This window comes from Oratosquilla oratoria, chromosome 1 (genome assembly GCF_046742065.1).
Source record: "Oratosquilla oratoria isolate Oo_2021 chromosome 1, ASM4674206v1, whole genome shotgun sequence".
NCBI lineage: Eukaryota > Metazoa > Arthropoda > Malacostraca > Stomatopoda > Squillidae > Oratosquilla > Oratosquilla oratoria.
In genome coordinates this window covers 69,668,413-69,688,600 of record NC_134777.1, presented here as the reverse complement: position 1 = coordinate 69,688,600, position 20,188 = coordinate 69,668,413, and the positions used below count along the sequence as shown (strand labels likewise).

General features: G+C 45.3%; 1 protein-coding gene across 1 annotated transcript in view; it reads left to right on the top strand.

Annotated features, from left to right (window-relative positions):
* LOC143035819 (arginine kinase Scy s 2) overlaps window positions 1–19,618 on the top strand; it is an 84,734-nt gene extending 65,116 nt beyond the window's left edge. Inside the window, exons 2-3 of the mRNA XM_076202872.1 lie at window positions 16,139–16,329; window positions 18,286–19,618. Coding sequence (XP_076058987.1) covers window positions 16,139–16,329; window positions 18,286–19,190 — 1,096 coding nt within the window. The 3' untranslated portion in view covers window positions 19,191–19,618. The remainder of the gene's footprint in view (window positions 1–16,138; window positions 16,330–18,285) is intronic.
* Window positions 19,619–20,188: the final 570 nt, after the last annotated feature.

The window sequence follows — 20,188 nt, the reverse complement described above, 5'->3', positions numbered from 1 at the left end:
TATATATGTATATATGTATGTATATACATATATATGTATATATATATATATATATATATTGGAGGGATTTGGAGAGCACCGCCGGTAGTGTAGTGATAAGCTCACACTAGAAGCATTGTTTAGGGATCGAGATTATCCAGGGCACAATTGGATTTAGTAAGGGTGTCTCACCTACTCCCACCCTCAGCCACCCACCCTTAAGTGGTTAGTAAGAAAGGCGTGAGGGGGTTACTCTATGTCGTTAATGGATACATATTTTACCTGGATTTTTTTCCTATTGATGATTTTCCACTTTTCACATGGTCACGTGACTCTGAAGTGGCTCCCTTTCCACTGACGAGCTGTCATTCGTCGAATAAGCGAAGACAAACTGTAAACCCGTTTTTAAAAGGGTGGAGGGTGGGGTGGAAGGGGTGAGAGGGTGGCTAGAAAAAATGTGGACGAACGAGGGGGGTCGGCGGCGCAGGACCGCAAGATTTGAGAATCTCAGTTCTAGGCGACTTTCTTTTGAGACGTGGCTCTCAGCACCCGGCCGGCCCTCAGGTGACGGTGGAATAAAGTCCTCCTTTATGGATTTCTGGAGGATGTTATTGTCCCGCAGCGCCCTTGATTGGAGTAGTGGGGGGCTAATATCCAGTCGTCCTAGAGAGCGAGGGAGGGAGGGAGAGAGGGAGGGAGGAGGGGGTGTTCGAGTATCGGACAGGAGCAGAAACTATATCTGGTGGACAAGGTCGCCTTTAGTGGAGGGCTGGGATTGGCCAAACTTTAGGTCGATGTATGTAGTGAGAGAGAGAGTCTAAAAAAAACAAAGCGTGAGACAGACACACATACATACATACACACACGCTCTCTCTCTCTCCCTCACCCTCTCACACACACAGGCCTGAAATAATTTAAATATCGCTGCGTTGGGACTCGTTACTCCAACTCTCGTGGGCGGAGAGTTGTGTGTGTGTGTGTGTGTGTGGGTGTGTGTGTGTGCGTGTAAGGTCACAGCATTACCCATAGATCGGTCATATATGAGCTCTGAGCTCTTCTGGGAGGGAAATAGCTGTCGATCACGAGTCCAACACGTGATCCAAGACCATGGTGAATCACACACACGCGCGCGCACACAATGAGCAATCCAGTCCTGCAGTTGCTTCCATGAACTTTTGAACTTACTGTCATGTCTTCCATTTCGAATCGAGTGACGATGTCACTCTTTCCATTATGAAAGAGACAAGAGCAAATACCGCACGTAAGGGATAAAGGGAATCTGCCTTAAGTGCTTCTCTCGCCTTAAGTGCTATAAGGGTTCTCCCTTTAACGAATGCCGGTTGAGTCTATGCAAGGCGAGCTTCTAGACACTAGACTCGTAGGCCCTGTCCCCTAGAATAAAGATCTTCAAGGAGAATGGAATACATGGTTACGTTTTCGTTAAGTCTATGAAGTGACGCTGTGCAATAAGACAGCTCGCTCCGCAGTCTGTCTAGTCGTGACGCAGTCTGGAGGTTGTTCGTATTACCGAATTTGCAAAATGACCAACGAGATGTATTTCATAGTAGCCAGGTAGTGAACACTTTGGCTGTTGTGCTTGGCTGCATGCATGCAACCTCATGCACACATTGGGCAAGCAATGCATGCACAGTTCAAAGATAAGTTTAATTAATGGAAACGCAGACGGGATCCTACGAGCATTGCTCTTTTATTGTATACCGCAGTTAGGCGCGCGCGCGCGCGCACACACACACACACACACACACACACACACACACACACACACACACACACACACAATCCATTCCTCGTTCATATGCTTACGCGCGTGTGTTATATGTATGCGTGCGTGCGTAGGCACGAGTGTGCATGTGTATATCGTAATTTGGCTGTCTGTTTGTGGATGACTACGTGCAAGTTTACCGATAATGAATGCGCAAGTGGTGAGACCTTTGTACCTGGTCAGAGGACAGGGTTCCTGTTTATTAATTAAGGTTAGGGCGGGCCGCGGGAGATCGTAGCTGGTGGCAGTGTCGGTTTGTATACTAAGGTTGTCGCTTTCCTTCTTTTTCTTCTTCTTTCTGCTTTCTTTTTCTCTCTATTTCTTCTTCATTTTTCTTCATATTCTTTTTATTTCTTCTTTCTCTTCTCCTCTTCCTCCCTTCCTGTTTTCAGCTAAAAGCACAGTAAAAGATGTAAGCTAAAGTATCACTAGTAGGTAACCAACTCAAACCACTCCCGAAAAATGAGAGAACCCGAATAATGACAATAATAACACAACAAACGGGAATCATGATTATAATAATAACAAGTTCACATGGCAAAGAAAATCTTTAGAGTAGCTTACTAAACTCGTAAAGAGGTTAGGTTTAACTGGAGTTTAACATGAGGTTTGTAATTAGTAGGTTCAGTTTAGTTTTGTGTTTGAATTGTAAGGAAGGCGAGGAAGAGGAGGGATGTGTTGGCCCACTAGTTAGCGTACCCTCTCATCGTCTTAATATTTAAGCGTTTGATCCCTTCGATTCGGATTGAGATTGATTCGTTCTTGCGTCGTGGGATAGAAGCGCTGGTAAAGTACAGACCAGAACAGCTCTTTCGTAGTCTTCAGTGTTTATTTATGTATGTATTTTTTTTATTTATTTTTTTTTACGTTTAATTTTATTTCTATTTTCGCTTTATTCGTTAATTTAGGGTGATTTCACCTCTGCTTCCATTAAGCAATTGACTATATCTTTGATATGAGGTATGAAAATTGTACCGTGAATCACAACTACTGACGAACTTGTTTCACCGACTGAGCTTCATCGCTTGGAGCCATGGGATCAGACGTGAGGTGGAGGTGGTGGAGGAGGAGGAGGAGGTGGTGGTGGGGGGACAGCGTGGAATGGTTTATTAGGGGAAGAGGGATGTACTAAAAGGGAGGGAGGAAGGGGAGGGGATGGAACTGGCCTGCATTGGGTGAGGGTGGTGGTGGAGGAGGAGGAGGGAGTCAAGGGCAAGGGATTAATTGTGGGATGGATGGGAGATAACATGAGTTGGGAGAGTACCTGCGAAATGATGGGGAAAGTGGGAGGGTTGGAGATACTGGGTGATACCAGGATTGTGGGAGGTATTTGGTACTCTTGTCTTTGTACATGTTGTATATACATATACTTACATGTACACATACAAATACGCACATACATACATTCAGTACATGTACACACAACTGTTGTGTAAATGAAGAAGCTATTTCTCGCCGTATGTTCACTGCGAAAGTATTGTTATTATTACTGTTGTCGTTATTATTATCAGTTGTAGACATGAGGTTCAATCACCCCTACCCACCCAACCTGTTCGTATTTTGTGACGTCATTTTTTACCTGAGAGAGAGGAAAAATTGACCCTATGCTTTTTCACTTCGGTTGAATGAAATCGCATGTAGGAAGCCAGAATAATGTGTTGAAATAGTTTTTAACCTCTTCAGCACACTTAACATGTCTTATTCTGTGTAAGATCAAGCTATTTTATGTAGACGCGGGATTCGAACTTGGGACCCTAAGAGGGTCACGCTCGATTGATACTCCGTTCAGAGCGTGATCTCCTCACCCCGCCCACATAAAACCGTCTGGTCTTAGCCAGAATAAAATTACGAAGTGTGTGACCACGTAAAGGGTTTGAACAGGTAAAATTCGAATTCTTTTGGTGGTGAGTCAGGACCCTCTTCAGCAAACGGGGGTGGACACTCGGCCGCTCTTCGCTTTGTTAAGTTCTTTGGCGAGATTGGCGGAGTGTCTCTTGGTCCAGTTTATGAACAAGGTTCTCGAGAGCCTGTGGCTACGCGATTTAGCACTGCACATGCACACAATCAAGACTTGTACCCCGTCCAGACTAACTTGAGGAAAACCCCTTTGATGTCTCTGTCAATAAACCCTTTTGAATTTGAATTTATGTTTTTGGATCTAGTATGAAAGGTTGTGTTTACTGAAAAAAGCACGGAAAGGAAGTTTGCAGGAGTGACGTGGTACAAAATAATCGTGATACTCGTGGAAGAGGTTGAGAGAGGCCTTTGTTCAGCAGTGGACTTGGAGTGGCTTGAATCTATAAAGGGCGAGGATGCTGGTGAGGGGTCCCTTAGATAACCAACTCAGCGCTCGCAGAGGTTAGACGTCGCTCTCCACTCCAGCTCACTCAACAGCGCCAATCGATCTTCGCCTACCGGTGGCGGCGAGGAGACTTTTCTCCTTTGCTGCTGCCGGTCTGGCACAAGGCTGACCTCCTCGTTGACGCCGGCAGGCGGGTTTACACTAAAGACAAATACACACATTTCCCAAGTCACGTAATTCTCTGCTTTCAGAGTTGTGCTTGGAAGAAAAGAGATACACGCACACTTGCTCGCTGGCTTAGCAGAGGCCCTTAATCCAACTCTGATTCAAAGCCCTTAACTCTTCGCCGGCTGGTCGTGGGAGAGGAATTGGGGAGCCTCTCTTGCCGATCGGCCCGCACCCACGCCTGGCCTCTTCGCTGACGTTGGCGAGCGGGTTTACACTTCTGACATTTACACATAATTCCCAAGTCACGTGATTATCTGCTTTCAGAGTTGTGCTTGGAGGGAGATAAAATAACACTCGCCTGCCCCCCCCCCCCCCTCGCACCGCCATTGGATCCACTCTCCTGACTACGCTTCGGATATCGCTCGCTCATCACTCAAGCCCAACCTGGGGCTAAACAGGAAAGCACATGCCCAACCTGGGGCTAATCAGGAACGTGCAACCTAGCTGCGGTTGATCAGCATCTCTACACGCGGGAAGTGAACTCTACTCACTTCCCGTAAGATACATACACACACCTCACGAACGCACACGCCCCACGCACAAATATCTACACGTACTTTTTCTTCGACTAAAATTCGCTTCCTTTCTTTCTCTTATACTACATCTCATTTCAGTTTACCTCCCACTAAAGATTTTTCTGTTTTTCCACCTTTCTCTACTACTACGCCTCCCACCATTTTCTCAACTTTTGAAGATTCTAATCCCAGGCGTTGGCGCCGCCGTCCAGGTTCCCTGCCCATTTCTCCTGAGCCACGACCATAAACCGCCCACGAACAAGCGCATTTTGGTAGTAGCCCTCTTTTATACACTACTATCTTTTCATTTTCTTATAGACATTCTTCCCCTCACACAAAAACCGATCCCGGGCGAGCGGGTGGTCTTACCTAGCTAGTCCACTTAGTTGAATACAATAGCTTGACGGCACAACTACTTTAAATATTTTATTCTGGCAGACGTTAGACGAATTTATTATATTTTGGACCTCTTAGTGCAATTTTATTGTATTTTATTTATTTTATTCTTAAAAAATTAAGGACTTTTTTCTGGTAAATTTGAAAGAGTAGAGTTCATCTTTATGGCAACATCAACCAATCAGCTGATGTTGCCATTTAGACGAGTATCTGCTTTCTCAGAAACGGGTCACGTCAATTAGAGGGTGGACTGGGCAACCCACAGGTGTACCTCAGCCATTTATCTTTAGCTCAATGGCTTTACCGTCAAACCTTTGACCGCAGGAGGTCCAGCCAGTCTTAAATAAGATCGTTTGGTGGAAGCCAGATTTTGTTCATTATGAAGTGATCTTGAAGACATGGGCGCTGGAGTATAAAATTTTGTGTGTGTGTGTGTGTGTTTGTATGATTTTATTTTCCTAGTTGTGGTCTATAGGAAAAGAGAAGCACTCATAGGGTACTGTCGCTTACTCTCCAATCATCATATTGCTCCAACTTTGTGTATGCGTATTTACCTAATACAGGGAAGACGCAAAGCTCGTGAGGTCCTGTCTCTAATCATCATACCTGTATGGTTCCAAGTTATGTTTGTATGTGTGCGTATTTACCAAATTGCATGTACCAAGTTATAGTGTACAGAAAAAGAGTAACGCTGGTAGGGTCCCGTCTCTTATGGTCCAGTCATCATACCTAAGCTTCAAATGTATGTGTGTTTCAAAATTGGACTACATTCTGTTTTTCGATTACCATGATTAGACTTAAATTCGTGTATGAGTCCAGCTTGGGTTATGTCACCTTTCTAAGCTATTCCAGGTATGCGTCAAGAGCAATAAGGGTGATGCAAGCAAAGTCACCATATTAAGTAAGGCGGGACTCGATAGTAATGGATATAAATTGACAAATTTAGCTTTAAGAAGGAAACAGGCAAGAACTGATTTACCTATAAAGTGCTTCACGCATGGAATAGTCGTAGTAACCATGTAGTTAGTGAGCGCTGAAATAATTACTTGTTTAAGAGATGAGATAACTTTATGGGTAGGGATGAGAGATGGTCATAGAATTGCCTAGTGTAGGCCTTATGGTCCCTTGCAGTCTCCTCCATTCTTATGTTCTTCTGTTCCTATATCCAGTGTGTGCATACGAAGCAACTCGTCTTCCCTTGTAAACAAGAGATCAGCGAATGTACATCAGGGATGCTTCTACCCCTCTCGAGAAGGTCTATTCTTGCTCGTTCCCTCCATCGTCCTCAAACCTCACACCCCGGCCTCAACCCCTCAACCCACCTACCTCGTCTCCATGACCAACTCCACCTCCCTGTCTCCCTACCCCTGCCACTCCTCCAGGTATCTCTGTATTTGCCTCCACTCCCCCAAGTAGGTGTCACAATGGTGGCTCGCCGCTACAGGTGCTCCATACGTGTATACATTACGCGCGCGCACACACACACACACACACACACACACACACACACACACACACACACACACACACACACACTTAAGAGGCCATGGGGAAATTAAGAAAGACTAAATGTCTAAAAGTACATACATATACCAAAGGCTTTTTCCTCCTTACATGGGGGGGTAGCCAAAAAGAAAAAGGCATAGAAACCACTCCCACCCATTCCATTCCCTACATATTCCACTCCCCTCCACCCTCTTATCTTGGCACCTCCTGGATGACGGGTCATCCCTGCATCCTGTCCACTGCCCTGGGTCAGAAGCAGTGTCGCAAGACACAGCACATCCACAGCAAGGCCGCTTCATAAGTTAGGCGACCCTGTCGTAAGCCTTTTCCAGATCCATAAAAGCCCAAAAAACATTCTTACTTTTTCCTATAGCTTTCTCACATATCTGTCTTACCACAATCTGATCTACACAACCCCTACCTGTCCTAAAACCACACTGTTCCTCACCAATTACTCCCTCTCTTCCTCTCCTAATCCTCTCAATCAAGACCCCCATAAGCCTTCCCAACTACACTCAACAAGCTGATCCCTCTGAAACTACTACACTCACACTTGTCCCCCTTTCCCTTGTAAAGCGGAACTATACAGGCACTCCTCCAGTCCTCCGGCACTCTACCCTCTCTTAAACAAACATTAAATAACCTCACCAGCCAGTCTACTATCACTGTACCTCCTTTCTTCAGACATTCTGCATGGCATCCATCCAACCCAGGTGCCTTACCTGCTTTCATCATCTTAACAGCTGCTTTCACTTCATCTTTCCCTATTTCTCCTCCATTTTCCTCACTCATCACTCTCATTTTCTTAGCACTTCCCAATGCAACTACCTTTCCCTTCCTATCTCCTTCACATTTAGCAACTCCCTAAAATACTCTGCCCACCTTCCTCTCACTGCCTTCTCTTCCATTATCATCTCTCCATCTGCACCTTTCACCTTTTCTTCTCTACTTGATTCGCCTCCTCTTCCTCTTTTAATTTCTTTCCAAAACATCTTTTTATTACTTTCAAAATTTTCTGTCATACTCTTACCCCATTTCACACCTGCTCTAAAAGTATGTGAAGAAATATATTTTCTATACGTGTGCATAAATACTTGAAATAAGTTTGAAGGAGATATAGCCCAAGCTGAAACAATATACGAGTTAAAATCTAAGTACGATAATGGGAAAACAAGGATATAGGCCAAGGTGGAATCATACATGAATTTGAAGCAAGGTATGATAATTTGGAGAGTAAGAGACAGGACTCGACGAGCGTTGTTCCTTTCTTGTACACACACACGCGCACGCACACACACACAAACACACACACACACACACACACACACACACACACACACACACACACACACACACACACACACGCCAGACTCTCCACACCCGCAACATTACACAAGCAGGTGAACCACAGTCTTGCCAACTAACGACCTCCGAAGTATTTGACGAACTTCGAAGACAAACTTCGGAAAAAGAATTGGCAGCCATCGAAGACCTCCGAGCCTTCAGAGGAGCCCGGGCACGGTGCCACCTCGAGGTAGCACAATACGAGCTGTAGCAGCTATGGCAGCTATCATAGCATCCTTGGCAGCTGATCATGCAGCACAAGTAGCATGAACAGCAGGAGATGGGCAGATCGTTATTTATAGTTGAATGATGTGGGTTCTGTACATCAAGCACGGCGTGAGGTTGGGGGGAATTGGGAGGATCGGAGAGGAGTTAGGGGATAGGGGGAGGAGAAGAAGGGGGGGAGGGTGTTTCTTGGGTGAGAGTGAGGTTTGGGAAGAAGTGGATAGGTTTACGCTGGATAGGATAAGGGGGTTCTGAATAGGGGAAGGCTAGATGGGAGGGGGGTTTACGACCCAGGTGAAAAGGGACGGAATGCACCAGCGGTGTATTGGGGGGGGGGGTTATTTAGGGGGCAAATGTTTCGGCTGTAGGGGTAGAGAGAGACAACAATGTTAGAAAGATGTACATTTGGTGGTGGTTGCGGGGAGAGTGAGATGAAGGGGTAATCCTAAGAGGTAAACCGTAAATTTGGTGGCAATTGAGGAAAGAGGGACAGAGAGAGTTAGAGACAGACAGACAGATAGAAAATATTCATCACAATGACGTACTTTGAATATTTTATTTTGGCGTCAGGCGATTTTACTCAGTTGAGATGGACCCTAACGTAGTTTGTGTTGATCGAGACCCCTATCTTATCTCGTCCACTCCATCACTTAAATAATATCGTTTGGCGTCATTTCATCGCTATAGTTATGTGTCTGAACTGAGTGTGGGAACGCACGGGTTGTTTGGACGGAAGGAAAGCTGGATGGGGGTTTGTGTAAGACTTGGTGAAGGGAATGAGGAAGGTAAGAAAGGAAAACTAGTCTGTAAGACTGAGTGAAGGGAGGAAAGTAAGAATAAAAGCTATTTTGTTAGACTGAGTAAAAGGAGGAAAATAAAAAGGAAAAAATGTTAGCCTGAGTGACAGAAGAGAAGGGAAGAGATCTGAAATGCAAATAGGAAGAAATGAAAAACAGCAAGGAAAGGGAACGGGGAGAGAAGGAGGAGGATGGATGAGAGATGGATTCTGCTTTGGATACCAGGTGCACATTTCCCAAGAGTAGGTTGATGCCTTAGTATCTGCCTGGGAGATATTAGTATGGACTTGTTTCTATTTCGTCAAAAAATAAGCTAATGTAACATACATGTTGGTGTCTACATGTTAGATATTGAGACAAAATCGTTTTCTTTTCGTAAAAATGTTTCGTCTAATTCCCAAAACTAAGCTAATATAAGGTATCGTAACCTAATGTAAGGGAATTTGGCGAAATGCACTTTGCCACCACGTCATTTGGCAAAAAAAAAAAAAAAAGGCAATAATTTGGCGAAGTGAAAAGTCACGGTTAGGAGTGGAGTACTTGGGATATGGGAAGACTGACTCCTCTTGTTAGGGAAGTGTGTTTTGAAAATTTACTTCTGACAGTGGAGTACGTTTGGTAAAGATGTTCACCCAAAACACCAGCACCCATCACTCCATATCTTCGCCATTATCATTACACCCTTTGCCCCTTTCAGAGCCACTGTACCCATTGTCACCACTATAACCATAACCAGTTAGCCACCATTACCGTTGTGACACCGTCTGATACCACTACCACCTGCCACTGCCACCATTGCATATCCTACCACCAACACCACCACCATCATCTGCCGCTACCCATCATCATCACCATTCCTACCACCCTTATTATTTAGGTTGTATTATTTAATTTGATATATAGATGAACGAAATGTGCATGAATATTAATGCTAATTTCCCTGTGTTGCTATGAAATTGTGTGTACGTGTGTGTGCACACACTCGCACCACCGTTCCTATGCTCTGATCGGAACGTGCCATGCTCTCTGCGTGGGTCCCTCAGTGCCAGGAGGCACCGGAAGGCCGCAAGCAGTGCCAGCCAGTCGGGGGTGGAGCAACCAAGCCGGTCACCGTGCAGTGCCACTCGTCCGGGCCACCTTATTGATTGGCACCCATTGCAGAGGCGCTTGTCGCCATCACAGCACGCGGCGGGCGTGCAGGAAAGGAGGATGGCACTCTTCTCCGAAGCCAGTAGGAAGATGGATTGAGGTGGCACTGTCCTCCGAAGTCAGGGGGTGACTGAATGGTACTCTTCGTAGAGGCTAGGGGGAGGGAGGGATTCGGGTGGCACCGTCCTCTGAGGCCGGGGGAAGGCGTGGCGGGGGCTGACACCCTCCTCCTTCCCCTCCTCCGAGGCCAAGGGAGGGATGGGTGAGAGTGTGTAGGAGGTAACTGCAGTACCAGGCTATGAGGCTGGTCTTGTGGATTACTATGCTTCCTTTGTTTTCTGTGCAACAAAGGCCACAGGGTCTCCCGGCCTGGCTTGGTTGAGATTAAGGTCCGTTCTCGCGCCGTTTTGAGGACAAAGGTCACCCGAAGCCGTTCGGTGGCTTGGCTGCAGGCGCGGGGCTTCCCGGACCGAGTTCGCCTACCACGCCTTCAGTAGGCCGATGTTCCTAGGTTCCTTAACCATCAGGTGAGGTTTCCTCGAGACGTTTGGTATCGTGTACATAACCCACAACGAGAACGAGAACACGTCCAATAGTTCCCTGCCACCAACACAAGCACCGGTGCTGTTATACCACAACCGCAAGCACAAGTACTTAAAAAAAAAAAATCCTCGTTCTGCTCCTCGACCTCCTCCTACTCCTTTCCCCCTTCCCATTCCTCGCCTAGTACCTCAAGCCGAACTTCTGAGAACTGGAAAGTGATGATCCCCAACACAATAGGGAGAGCAGTGGGGGAGGGGGGGGTGATGTATGGGAATCTCGTCATGAAAGCTGCCACGGGGCCTCCGTTGGGGGAGACGGGGTTCCTGCAGTGGACGTCCTCGGGGGCCAGCATGATGGGGGATAGGATACGACCATAGAATCACATGAAGGATGATAGTACATGGAAACTACTGCTTGAGTGTTAAGTAAGAGTGCCAGAAGCAGAGAAGGGGTGCCAACTACTTTAAGGAGAGTATGTACCTTGGGATGCCAATTGCTGAAAAAATATAAAAATAAAGAGAGAGAGAAATCGATCCAGGGATGGCAACAGCTAAAAAGTAAGTACCCAGGGGGAACTACTGAAAGAATCTCTAACCAGGGGAGCCAACTGCTAGAAGGAGAATATCTTCCCAGGGTCGCCAACTGCTAAAAGTCTTCTCAGGGCTACCAACATTCACTTACATGCTATGGTACCAGTGAGAATACAGGATGAATACCTACATAGGTTTATTGAGACAAGGTGACAACATATAGAGACTCAGGTCCTACTTCGAGTTGAATAAAATCGTAGTGCTTCAGCCAGAACAAAATGTGTGAAGTCCATCATCGTAGGCAAAGGGTTGCCCATTCTAGCAGACTGTGAGTGCACATCACGTTTGCAGAATCACCACCTCAAGTTCTGTTACGCTTCCCAAATGTTTGCAAAGAAAACATCTTTTGGTGAACACTTTGTCATCATATTTTCTGTAATTCTGTATACGAAAAATCATTGCGACGCCATTTTGTGATTCGTGTTTGTGAAGTCTAAAAGAGCGATAGGACTTCGTGACTTGTAATTACCCCCGCCATAAAATCACTATGGCAATATATTTTGTTTTCTCAACAATTTGCATAAAATGTCATTCGATATGTTCGAGAAAATTTATGTTCACCTAGTATATCAGATTCCTTCCCGAAAGCTGCCGGCTGCTAACCTGCTCCAACAGTCGGGGGTTGGGGGGATAACTCAGTGTGAGCTTTAACCCCCCCCCCTTGCACAATTGAATCTCTTAGCGGTTAGCGGCGGCCAGAATAACCTCAAAGTTTGTCACCGTCAGTTAACGGAAAACCAGCCTTATAGACTACCTGGTTTTCTTCAGCTGAATAAAAGCGCAGAATAAAAATGTAAATAAATGTTTATAGAGGTTACCACGGCATCCCATCAAGAAGATAAAACCCTCCAAAGGTTAACCAAAATAAAAACAATGAGTACCCTGTTACTCGTGCAAACTACACCGACTTTCGAAGCAGTGGTATCAGGAGGTGCGGCGTCGGTTGTCCCCATGAGGAAAGCTTTGGGATCAAGTGCAACCAGGACGACGAGAGGTCTGATGCATTGCCAAGTCTGCATATATCAGCGGGCAACGGATACGGGGAGTGGGAAGGTGAGGGAGGGGTGGTGTGGAGGCGAGCGAAGCGCGGGAAGGGGGGGGGGGTTTTTTTTTTTTTTTTTTTTTTTTTTTAATATAGGAGGAAGTTGGCTGGGGGAGGTAGGGTTTAATCGGCAAGGAATATGTCTACGAGAAATGTGTTCCAAGTACAAGATACCTTCTTTCATGCCCCGTGCTCCGCTCTACCATGTGATACAAGGTCATCCCGGTTTTTGTACTGGGGATGCGTGTTCCTTCAGGTGAATGAAATCGCTTGGGAACAGAGAGAGTACACAAGGAGCCGAATATCATCGCTAGTTAAGTTTCCTTAATGGAATAAAATCGTCTGGTTGCAGACAGAATTAGACACCGAAGTAATTATATGGATGTCTAGAAGGGTTTTCTTAATCTGAATAAAATGACCTAGCAAAAACAAGAATAAAAATATTTGTATATCGACTCTTAAATGTTTCATTTCGTTACTGGAAATATTAGTAACCTTACGCAACTTTGCCATTTTTGCAAAATATATCCCCATTATTTTTTCACTCATTAGCCGGGTTTGGTCGTCCTATATATGGGTTGAATATGGTAAACAAAAGATTGTGAAAATATGAACGTTATTCTTCCTCCATACATCATACCTCGCGTTCCAGCACAGTATTTGGCGTGACCCAGAGAATGGAGGGGAAAAATGAGCCACATTTATTGTTTCCTAGCTAATTTAGTTTTTTCGTTCCACGTATGCACTCTTGAAACGTCGTCATTTAAGACATTTCCTTGTTTTTATACTGACTGGACATGTCTGTTGGTAGTTATCGGAAGTTGAATGAAATATCTTCATCTGAAAATCTTAATCTATTTTTTCGAGGATCGATATGTATTCGGTAAAATGAAATATTTCTTGTATAGTAAATCTTTACACCCACATCCTCCCTATTTAAGTTAACCCTATGTAGAATAAAGTTATATATATATATATATATATATATACATATATATATATATTTTTTGCTTGAAACCACGAGGAAATCAAAGATCGGAATACTGAACGTTCTCGTCTATTTAAGACGAAAACGTTCAGTATTCCGATCTTTGATTTCCTCGTGCTTTCAAGCAAAATATCTTTATCCACGTTTTTTATGTGATCACTGTTGCCTATATATATATCTATATATATATATATATATATATATATATATATATATATATAATATATATATAAGCGTACCTCAACTTAGGAATAGCTTTAGTGATACCAGCTTCGCAACTGTTCATGTGAAGTTTACACATACTTGATATTTCCTGTCTACCCTGATCACATTTTCACTGATCGGCTCACTCCAGGTGCATTGCCCAAGGGATCGTGTAGAAGTCACAAGGGCGGATCAGTCCAACGCAGAAATGAGAATAATCGCCGAAGACTCAAATGAACGTCGTACACAGAAGACATGGGCTGAACACTATAAACATCAGACCAATACGGCTCCCGAGAGATGGTGTTGTTATGGACTGCAGTTTACCAATGGAGACAGTGAGAATATATATATATATATATATATATTTATTTATATATATATATATATATTTATATATATATATATATATTTATTTATATATATATATATATATATATATATATTTATTTATATATATACACACACACACATCACACACACAGTATGTCCAGACGACCTGCGGGCTTGCCCCGGCGACTTCGCTGCTGAATGGAGTGGCAGTTGTGATTGCTACGCTTGCTCCGGTGCTGTGTGATGTAAATACCACATGGACCCAGTAGATCTAACTTGGCCTATTCCACTGACAAGTTGAAAGTGTTTTGCTTGGATATGCGAACACAGGATTCATACAGACGAAGAGGGGGGGGGAAGGTAAAAATAAAAATAATCTAAATTTACTGTACACCATTGACGCTTAGTTCTCATTGGTTGGATCTCATGGGGTGGACGAAGAGCACGCCCCCTTTCCCGCTTTCTTCTTTTTGTAGACAGTTTTGATCTCTGGATCTGGAGCTAATTTTGCTGATTTCGAGTAGGTTTACCCCTAAAAGTTACCATATTAGCTATATTTATTATTCGATGCCCTATGTCAGTAAACACATAGTAAATGACATGTTCTAATACGGCTGGCAGGCCAGTCTACGATTAATAATTCCGTCCATTGTTACCGGCGTTGCCACCGACGAATCCAGCAGGATGGAGACAAACTGTCGTTCTGGCTGAAGTCATCGAAATGTTCAGGTTGGAACAAAATAGAAAAAAAGTCCCAAAATGTTGGCAGAGGACAAGGAAGTTGGCATGTATCGTGTTGGCAGAGTGTCCTAGCAACTCGTTCGACCACGCCTACAGCCGACTTGGCTACGCCTTCGGTATGACGTCACGGGTTTGTATATAAGCGCACCGGCCGGTCCGCTCGTCGCACTCGCCACAAGTCGAGGAGAGATTTGGACGGTACGTGAAAGCACAGCACCAGAATCTTGGTTCTCCTGACATAATAGTGAAAGATATTGTGAAGTCCTGCATCTACATTAAGATAACGAAGTTCACCATGGCAGACTGTAAAGAGAAGACTAGTGATCTTGAGTTTGTGTGGTGTACAGACAACCCGTTACCAGTCAGTGTTTTTCGCGGTAGCCGGCGGAGACGGCCTTGGCGTTAGAGGTAGAGGCTGTACTCAGCACTGTGATTGTGATGTGTTTTCGTAAATCGAATTTGATGTATTAGTCTTGAAATTGTTAGTTGGTGTTTTAGTACTTTCGTTCTCTTAAAGGTAACTGTTCACTCGGACATACAGGTATTTGATTTCAAGACTCCAGTAATCTTGGTGCTTGATGTTACCAAATCATTCGTGTTTTGCAGTTGTACTTAAAAAAAAAAAAATCTTGTTGTCAGCCCGGGTGGACTGCCTTGCACAAGTATGCAGGACCTATGGCTGCCTTTAACGACTTGCATGAATATAAATGTTCTTATTTCATCTTTTGATAAAGTCCACGTATCGAACCTAAATTTGCCTAAAGTGTATAGGTCAACCGTTGAAGTAATCTCGCGCAGTGGAGCATGTCTGCAATCATGTGAATTCGTGCATCGTGGTTTTCCCTGTAAATGATCAAAATCAAGTTTTAACTTTGACCGGATATTCTCCCTATTTCTGAGACTAAGATGTTCTATTGAGCAGTCTTGGTGTTCTTCGTACTGAATTTTCTCATTTGTACCCACTCTTTTCAAAGCGAAGAAGCTCCTATAGCCATTCTAGGATTTAGCATGGTTGTATAGATTTGTCGGTGAATGTAGAATACTCGTTTAAATGTTGTGTAGGACCAGTGCCTGCCTGCTAGTGGTCCTGTAAGAGTGGTAATCTCTGCCACTTCCTAACTCGCCTGCCTCGCCTCCATTAGGTGGTGCAACCCCATGGGGTTGGCTGATATCTGGCCCCATATTTCGGTAAACCTAAGTCTACATTTTAAGGGCTGACCTGACTCGCCAATGAGCAGACGACATACGAACTTGTCTCGTGCAAATACAACACCCAAAACTGCAAGCAGGCGACATAGAAATTAGCCCACAAAAATACAACACTGACAATTCCACAGATCTTGATATATGTATGGGGAGGGCCTAAGGACAGTTGCCAGCTATTGCGGGGTTGCGGGTTTACAGGCCATTAAACTCGAGGAAACCATGTTGCCAGTTGTTTTCCTGAAATTGCATTTTTTTTCCACCCCACAGCCAAGAATCTACATCAAACAAAATGGCTGACGCTGCTGTGATCGAAAAGCTCGAAGCCGGCTTCAAGAAGCTCGAAGCTGCCACTGACTGCAAATCCCTCCTGAAGAAGTACCTTTCCAAGGACATCTTCGACCAGCTCAAGGGAAAGAAGACAGGCCTTGGCGCCACTCTCCTCGACGTCATCCAGTCTGGTGAGTCAAGACTCCCTAAAGTTGGATAGAACTAGTTTTAAAGTCTAGGTCCAGTCAACCGCTCAACTAGCTGTAACGTATATAGGGTTGTCGGGTTAATGAGCCTTAGGCCCTTTGGGATTGGCACTTGAATCTGTAGCATGCAGATATCAAATTATCAACGAAGCGCATGAAGACAAAGGGATATTTGAATTTGCTTGGTTGCACGGGCGAATGGGAAAACTTGCATCTAATAGGACATCCATCACAAGAGGGTAGTCTAAAAGACTGAGCAGTGGTAATCGGATATATGGTTAGTATCGTGCGGTTCCTGATGCATTCATCCAGTAATAGATTTTACGATAGGGCTGGTGGGAAATGGGGAATTACTTTGGGCCTAGAGATGTCCATCTCAATCTATGGCTTAGCTGTTCAATTACCTGCAAGGTCGACGTAGTACTACTGAAAAATTCAGCTGGGGAAACCCTATACTTCAAGTGGTTGAATTGTCAAATACCACGCCCTGATTTGACCTGCAGCGTCCTTGTAATGGTTCAGCTACGCAGTATGAAGCGGACACCCTCTCCCCCATACCCCTACTCGTGCCTCCCCTGCGACTGGCTTGTTGCGAGGATTGGAATGTAGTGAAGTTCCTCTGAATTAGGGAGACTGGGAATGGGAGTAGCCAGTAGTTTTAGATCATATAATTTAGGTTTAGATCCACCTCGAGGATAGCGAGAAACTGGCAAGTTTTAAAGGTCATTATCATAGTGTAGCCGGTCGGCGGGTGTGCTAGGGTGGGAGAGGATGCAGTGACTTGTTGGATGCGACTAGCTTTGTTGCGCAATGGAGAAGTTACATCTCTTGAAGTGGGTTGGGCACTGAGTTTATTTTACTTTGAACTTTTTAACTCTCGCCATTTTGCTTAAATTGACCTAAATTTAACTGATTGTGGTGGCAGTTTCAATTACCAGATTGCTAAAAGATCAACCAAACTAGTAAATTTCGTTGCGAAAGCGTCGACAGTGGAAGGTTAAATTTAGTCTAGTAACTTGGATGTGATGGGGGAGGTGTCAAATGGGCCTCCACGATTCAGGGTGGGCAGGCAAATTCTTTGGAGTTTCTATACATTGATCAGCAGGATTAAATTTGGTCATTGTCATGGATGAAGTTGATTGGTTTTTGCCAAATTGTTAAAGGTTAGGGTTTCACTGGGATTTCTGTTTGCTTTTAGGGTCGGATGCTCGTTATTTACAAGTTTTAAAGTCCTGGTAGTCTGATTACCAAGTTCCTAGACCATGAAATGTAATAGAATGGCGGGTATGCCTCGAGATTTGCCAGACTGCTTGCGCCGGTCGAGTTTGAGGCTTTGTTCATTGTTGAGAGGTCGGTGTACGAACGAGACACTTCCTCTCGTACAGCCTGGCTAGACAACCTCTAGCCTCGCGCTGTACGCGTTCAGCATAGAACTCTTGGGGGATGCACAACCACGTTCCATGACTTCACTCCATTATTTCAACCGCAGATGAAGCAAATTTTAATTTCTGCTCATTTTGCTATTCTGATATAAAGTAATGTGGGATACTGCTAAGTTGGAATTAGCCGGCTGTCTGTAGTGTAAACCCAGCCCTGGTCACGTATGGGTGGGGGATTACATGCTGCATTGGTTACTATAGTTTTGAAGATCGAATAAATGGGGGGGGTTAATATTCAACGCATAGTTGACCAGCTAGAAACGCCTGGTCGATGACTGCTTCCAGTGAACTCTGAATTTTTAGATTTCTGACGGGGAAGGGTGGTCATGGGCGAGTTTATCAACAGAATCTATGATCAAAGGGTTTACGGAAGTGATCGGGGGAGTGGGTTGAAGGAATTCGCACATGTATTTGGATGTTCTTAGGGCTTAAGATTTCTTAAAACGTGGACCTTGAGCTCTCGTGGTCTCAAGTCCCTCTCCCTTTTTGTCTCCCCCCCCAGGTGTTGAGAACCTGGACTCTGGCGTTGGTATCTACGCTCCCGATGCCGAGGCTTACACACTCTTCTCTCCCCTCTTCGACCCCATCATCGAGGACTACCATGCGGGCTTCAAGCAGACAGACAAGCACCCCAACAAGGACTTCGGCGACCTGAACTCCTTCATCAACGTTGATCCCGATGGCAAATTCGTTATTTCCACCCGCGTCCGCTGCGGCCGCTCCATGGAGGGTTACCCCTTCAACCCCTGCCTTACCGAGGCCCAGTACAAGGAGATGGAGGAGAAGGTTTCCTCTACCCTTTCCAGCCTCGAGGGCGAGCTCAAGGGCACCTACTTCCCTCTCACCGGCATGACCAAGGAGGTCCAGCAGAAGCTTATCGATGATCACTTCCTCTTCAAGGAGGGCGATCGCTTCCTGCAGGCCGCTAACGCTTGCCGCTTCTGGCCCACCGGTCGTGGCATCTACCACAACGAAAATAAGACCTTCCTCGTCTGGTGCAACGAAGAGGATCACCTCCGCATCATCTCCATGCAGATGGGTGGCGACCTGGGACAGGTCTACCGCCGCCTCGTCAGCGCTGTCAATGAGATCGAGAAGAGGGTTCCCTTCTCCCACCATAACCGCCTTGGTTTCCTCACCTTCTGCCCCACCAACCTTGGCACCACCGTCCGCGCCTCCGTGCACATCAAGCTCCCCAAGCTCGCCGCCAACCGCGAAAAGCTTGAGGAAGTCGCTGGCAAGTACAACCTCCAGGTCCGCGGCACCCGAGGTGAGCACACTGAAGCCGAGGGTGGCATCTACGACATCTCCAACAAGCGCCGCATGGGTCTTACCGAATTCCAGGCCGTTAAGGAGATGCAGGATGGCATCGTCGAGCTCATCAAGATGGAGAAGGAGATGTCTTAAGCATCTTGCACGCTTATCAATTCATCCCCCTCCCCCTTTTCGCCTCCCCAACTACTAAGCACTTGCGTTAAACTTCATTCGTCACCCACCCAATAAACACCCCTCCCCCTCTTCCTGAACGTCAGGAACATGAAAAAGGAGTAAGTGCCATCCCTTAACGCCAGAACGAAGTTGGCATAAACTTGCCGGAAAGACTTCGCGGGCTCGCCTCGGGGAGCCGCACCATGTGTCGTGCCCCCTTAGCGGCCAGAGTGGCGAGCGGTCACACTTGTACCGCCGGAAAGGTCGGGGCACATTCCACGCAACACACCCCGGCCTTTTAATCTTAGTACATGTGAACGGCTATGGCAACAACTAAGCATCCATATTGACAAAGCTAGTTCACATCGAAATATAAATATTAGAAAGTAATAAAATAATAATATTCATTCTTGAGTTTTACTTGGCCTATTTGGGAACAATGGAGAACATCAGCAAAGTTCGTGAGATGGGATGGTCAACAATTGTATTGTCCCACTGTAAAAAATAATTGGATATCAACGGGCTCCACGCATAGTCAAGTGGTACTACAGGAATATCTCGTCACCATTGTGCACGTGCACACACTACCATCACATCCACAACAACTCGCATTAACGCCACACACTATCCCAATGCATTAACTACCTAACTGCATACACACACGCACACTACCCCTCCAATGCATACGCGCACACTATCCCTAATTCATACACGCAAAACACTAGCCCAATGCGCGCACACGCTAATCAAATCCATACATACACGCACACACTACCCAAATGCAAACAGACACTAATCCAATGCATACACCCATACACATTACCCCCAATCCATACACACACACACTACCCCTCCAATTCATACACGCACACTACCCCTAATCCATACACACACACACAATCCCAATGTAAACACACTCGCACTAATCAAATTCATACATTACACCCAATGCATATACACACACACTATCCCGTATG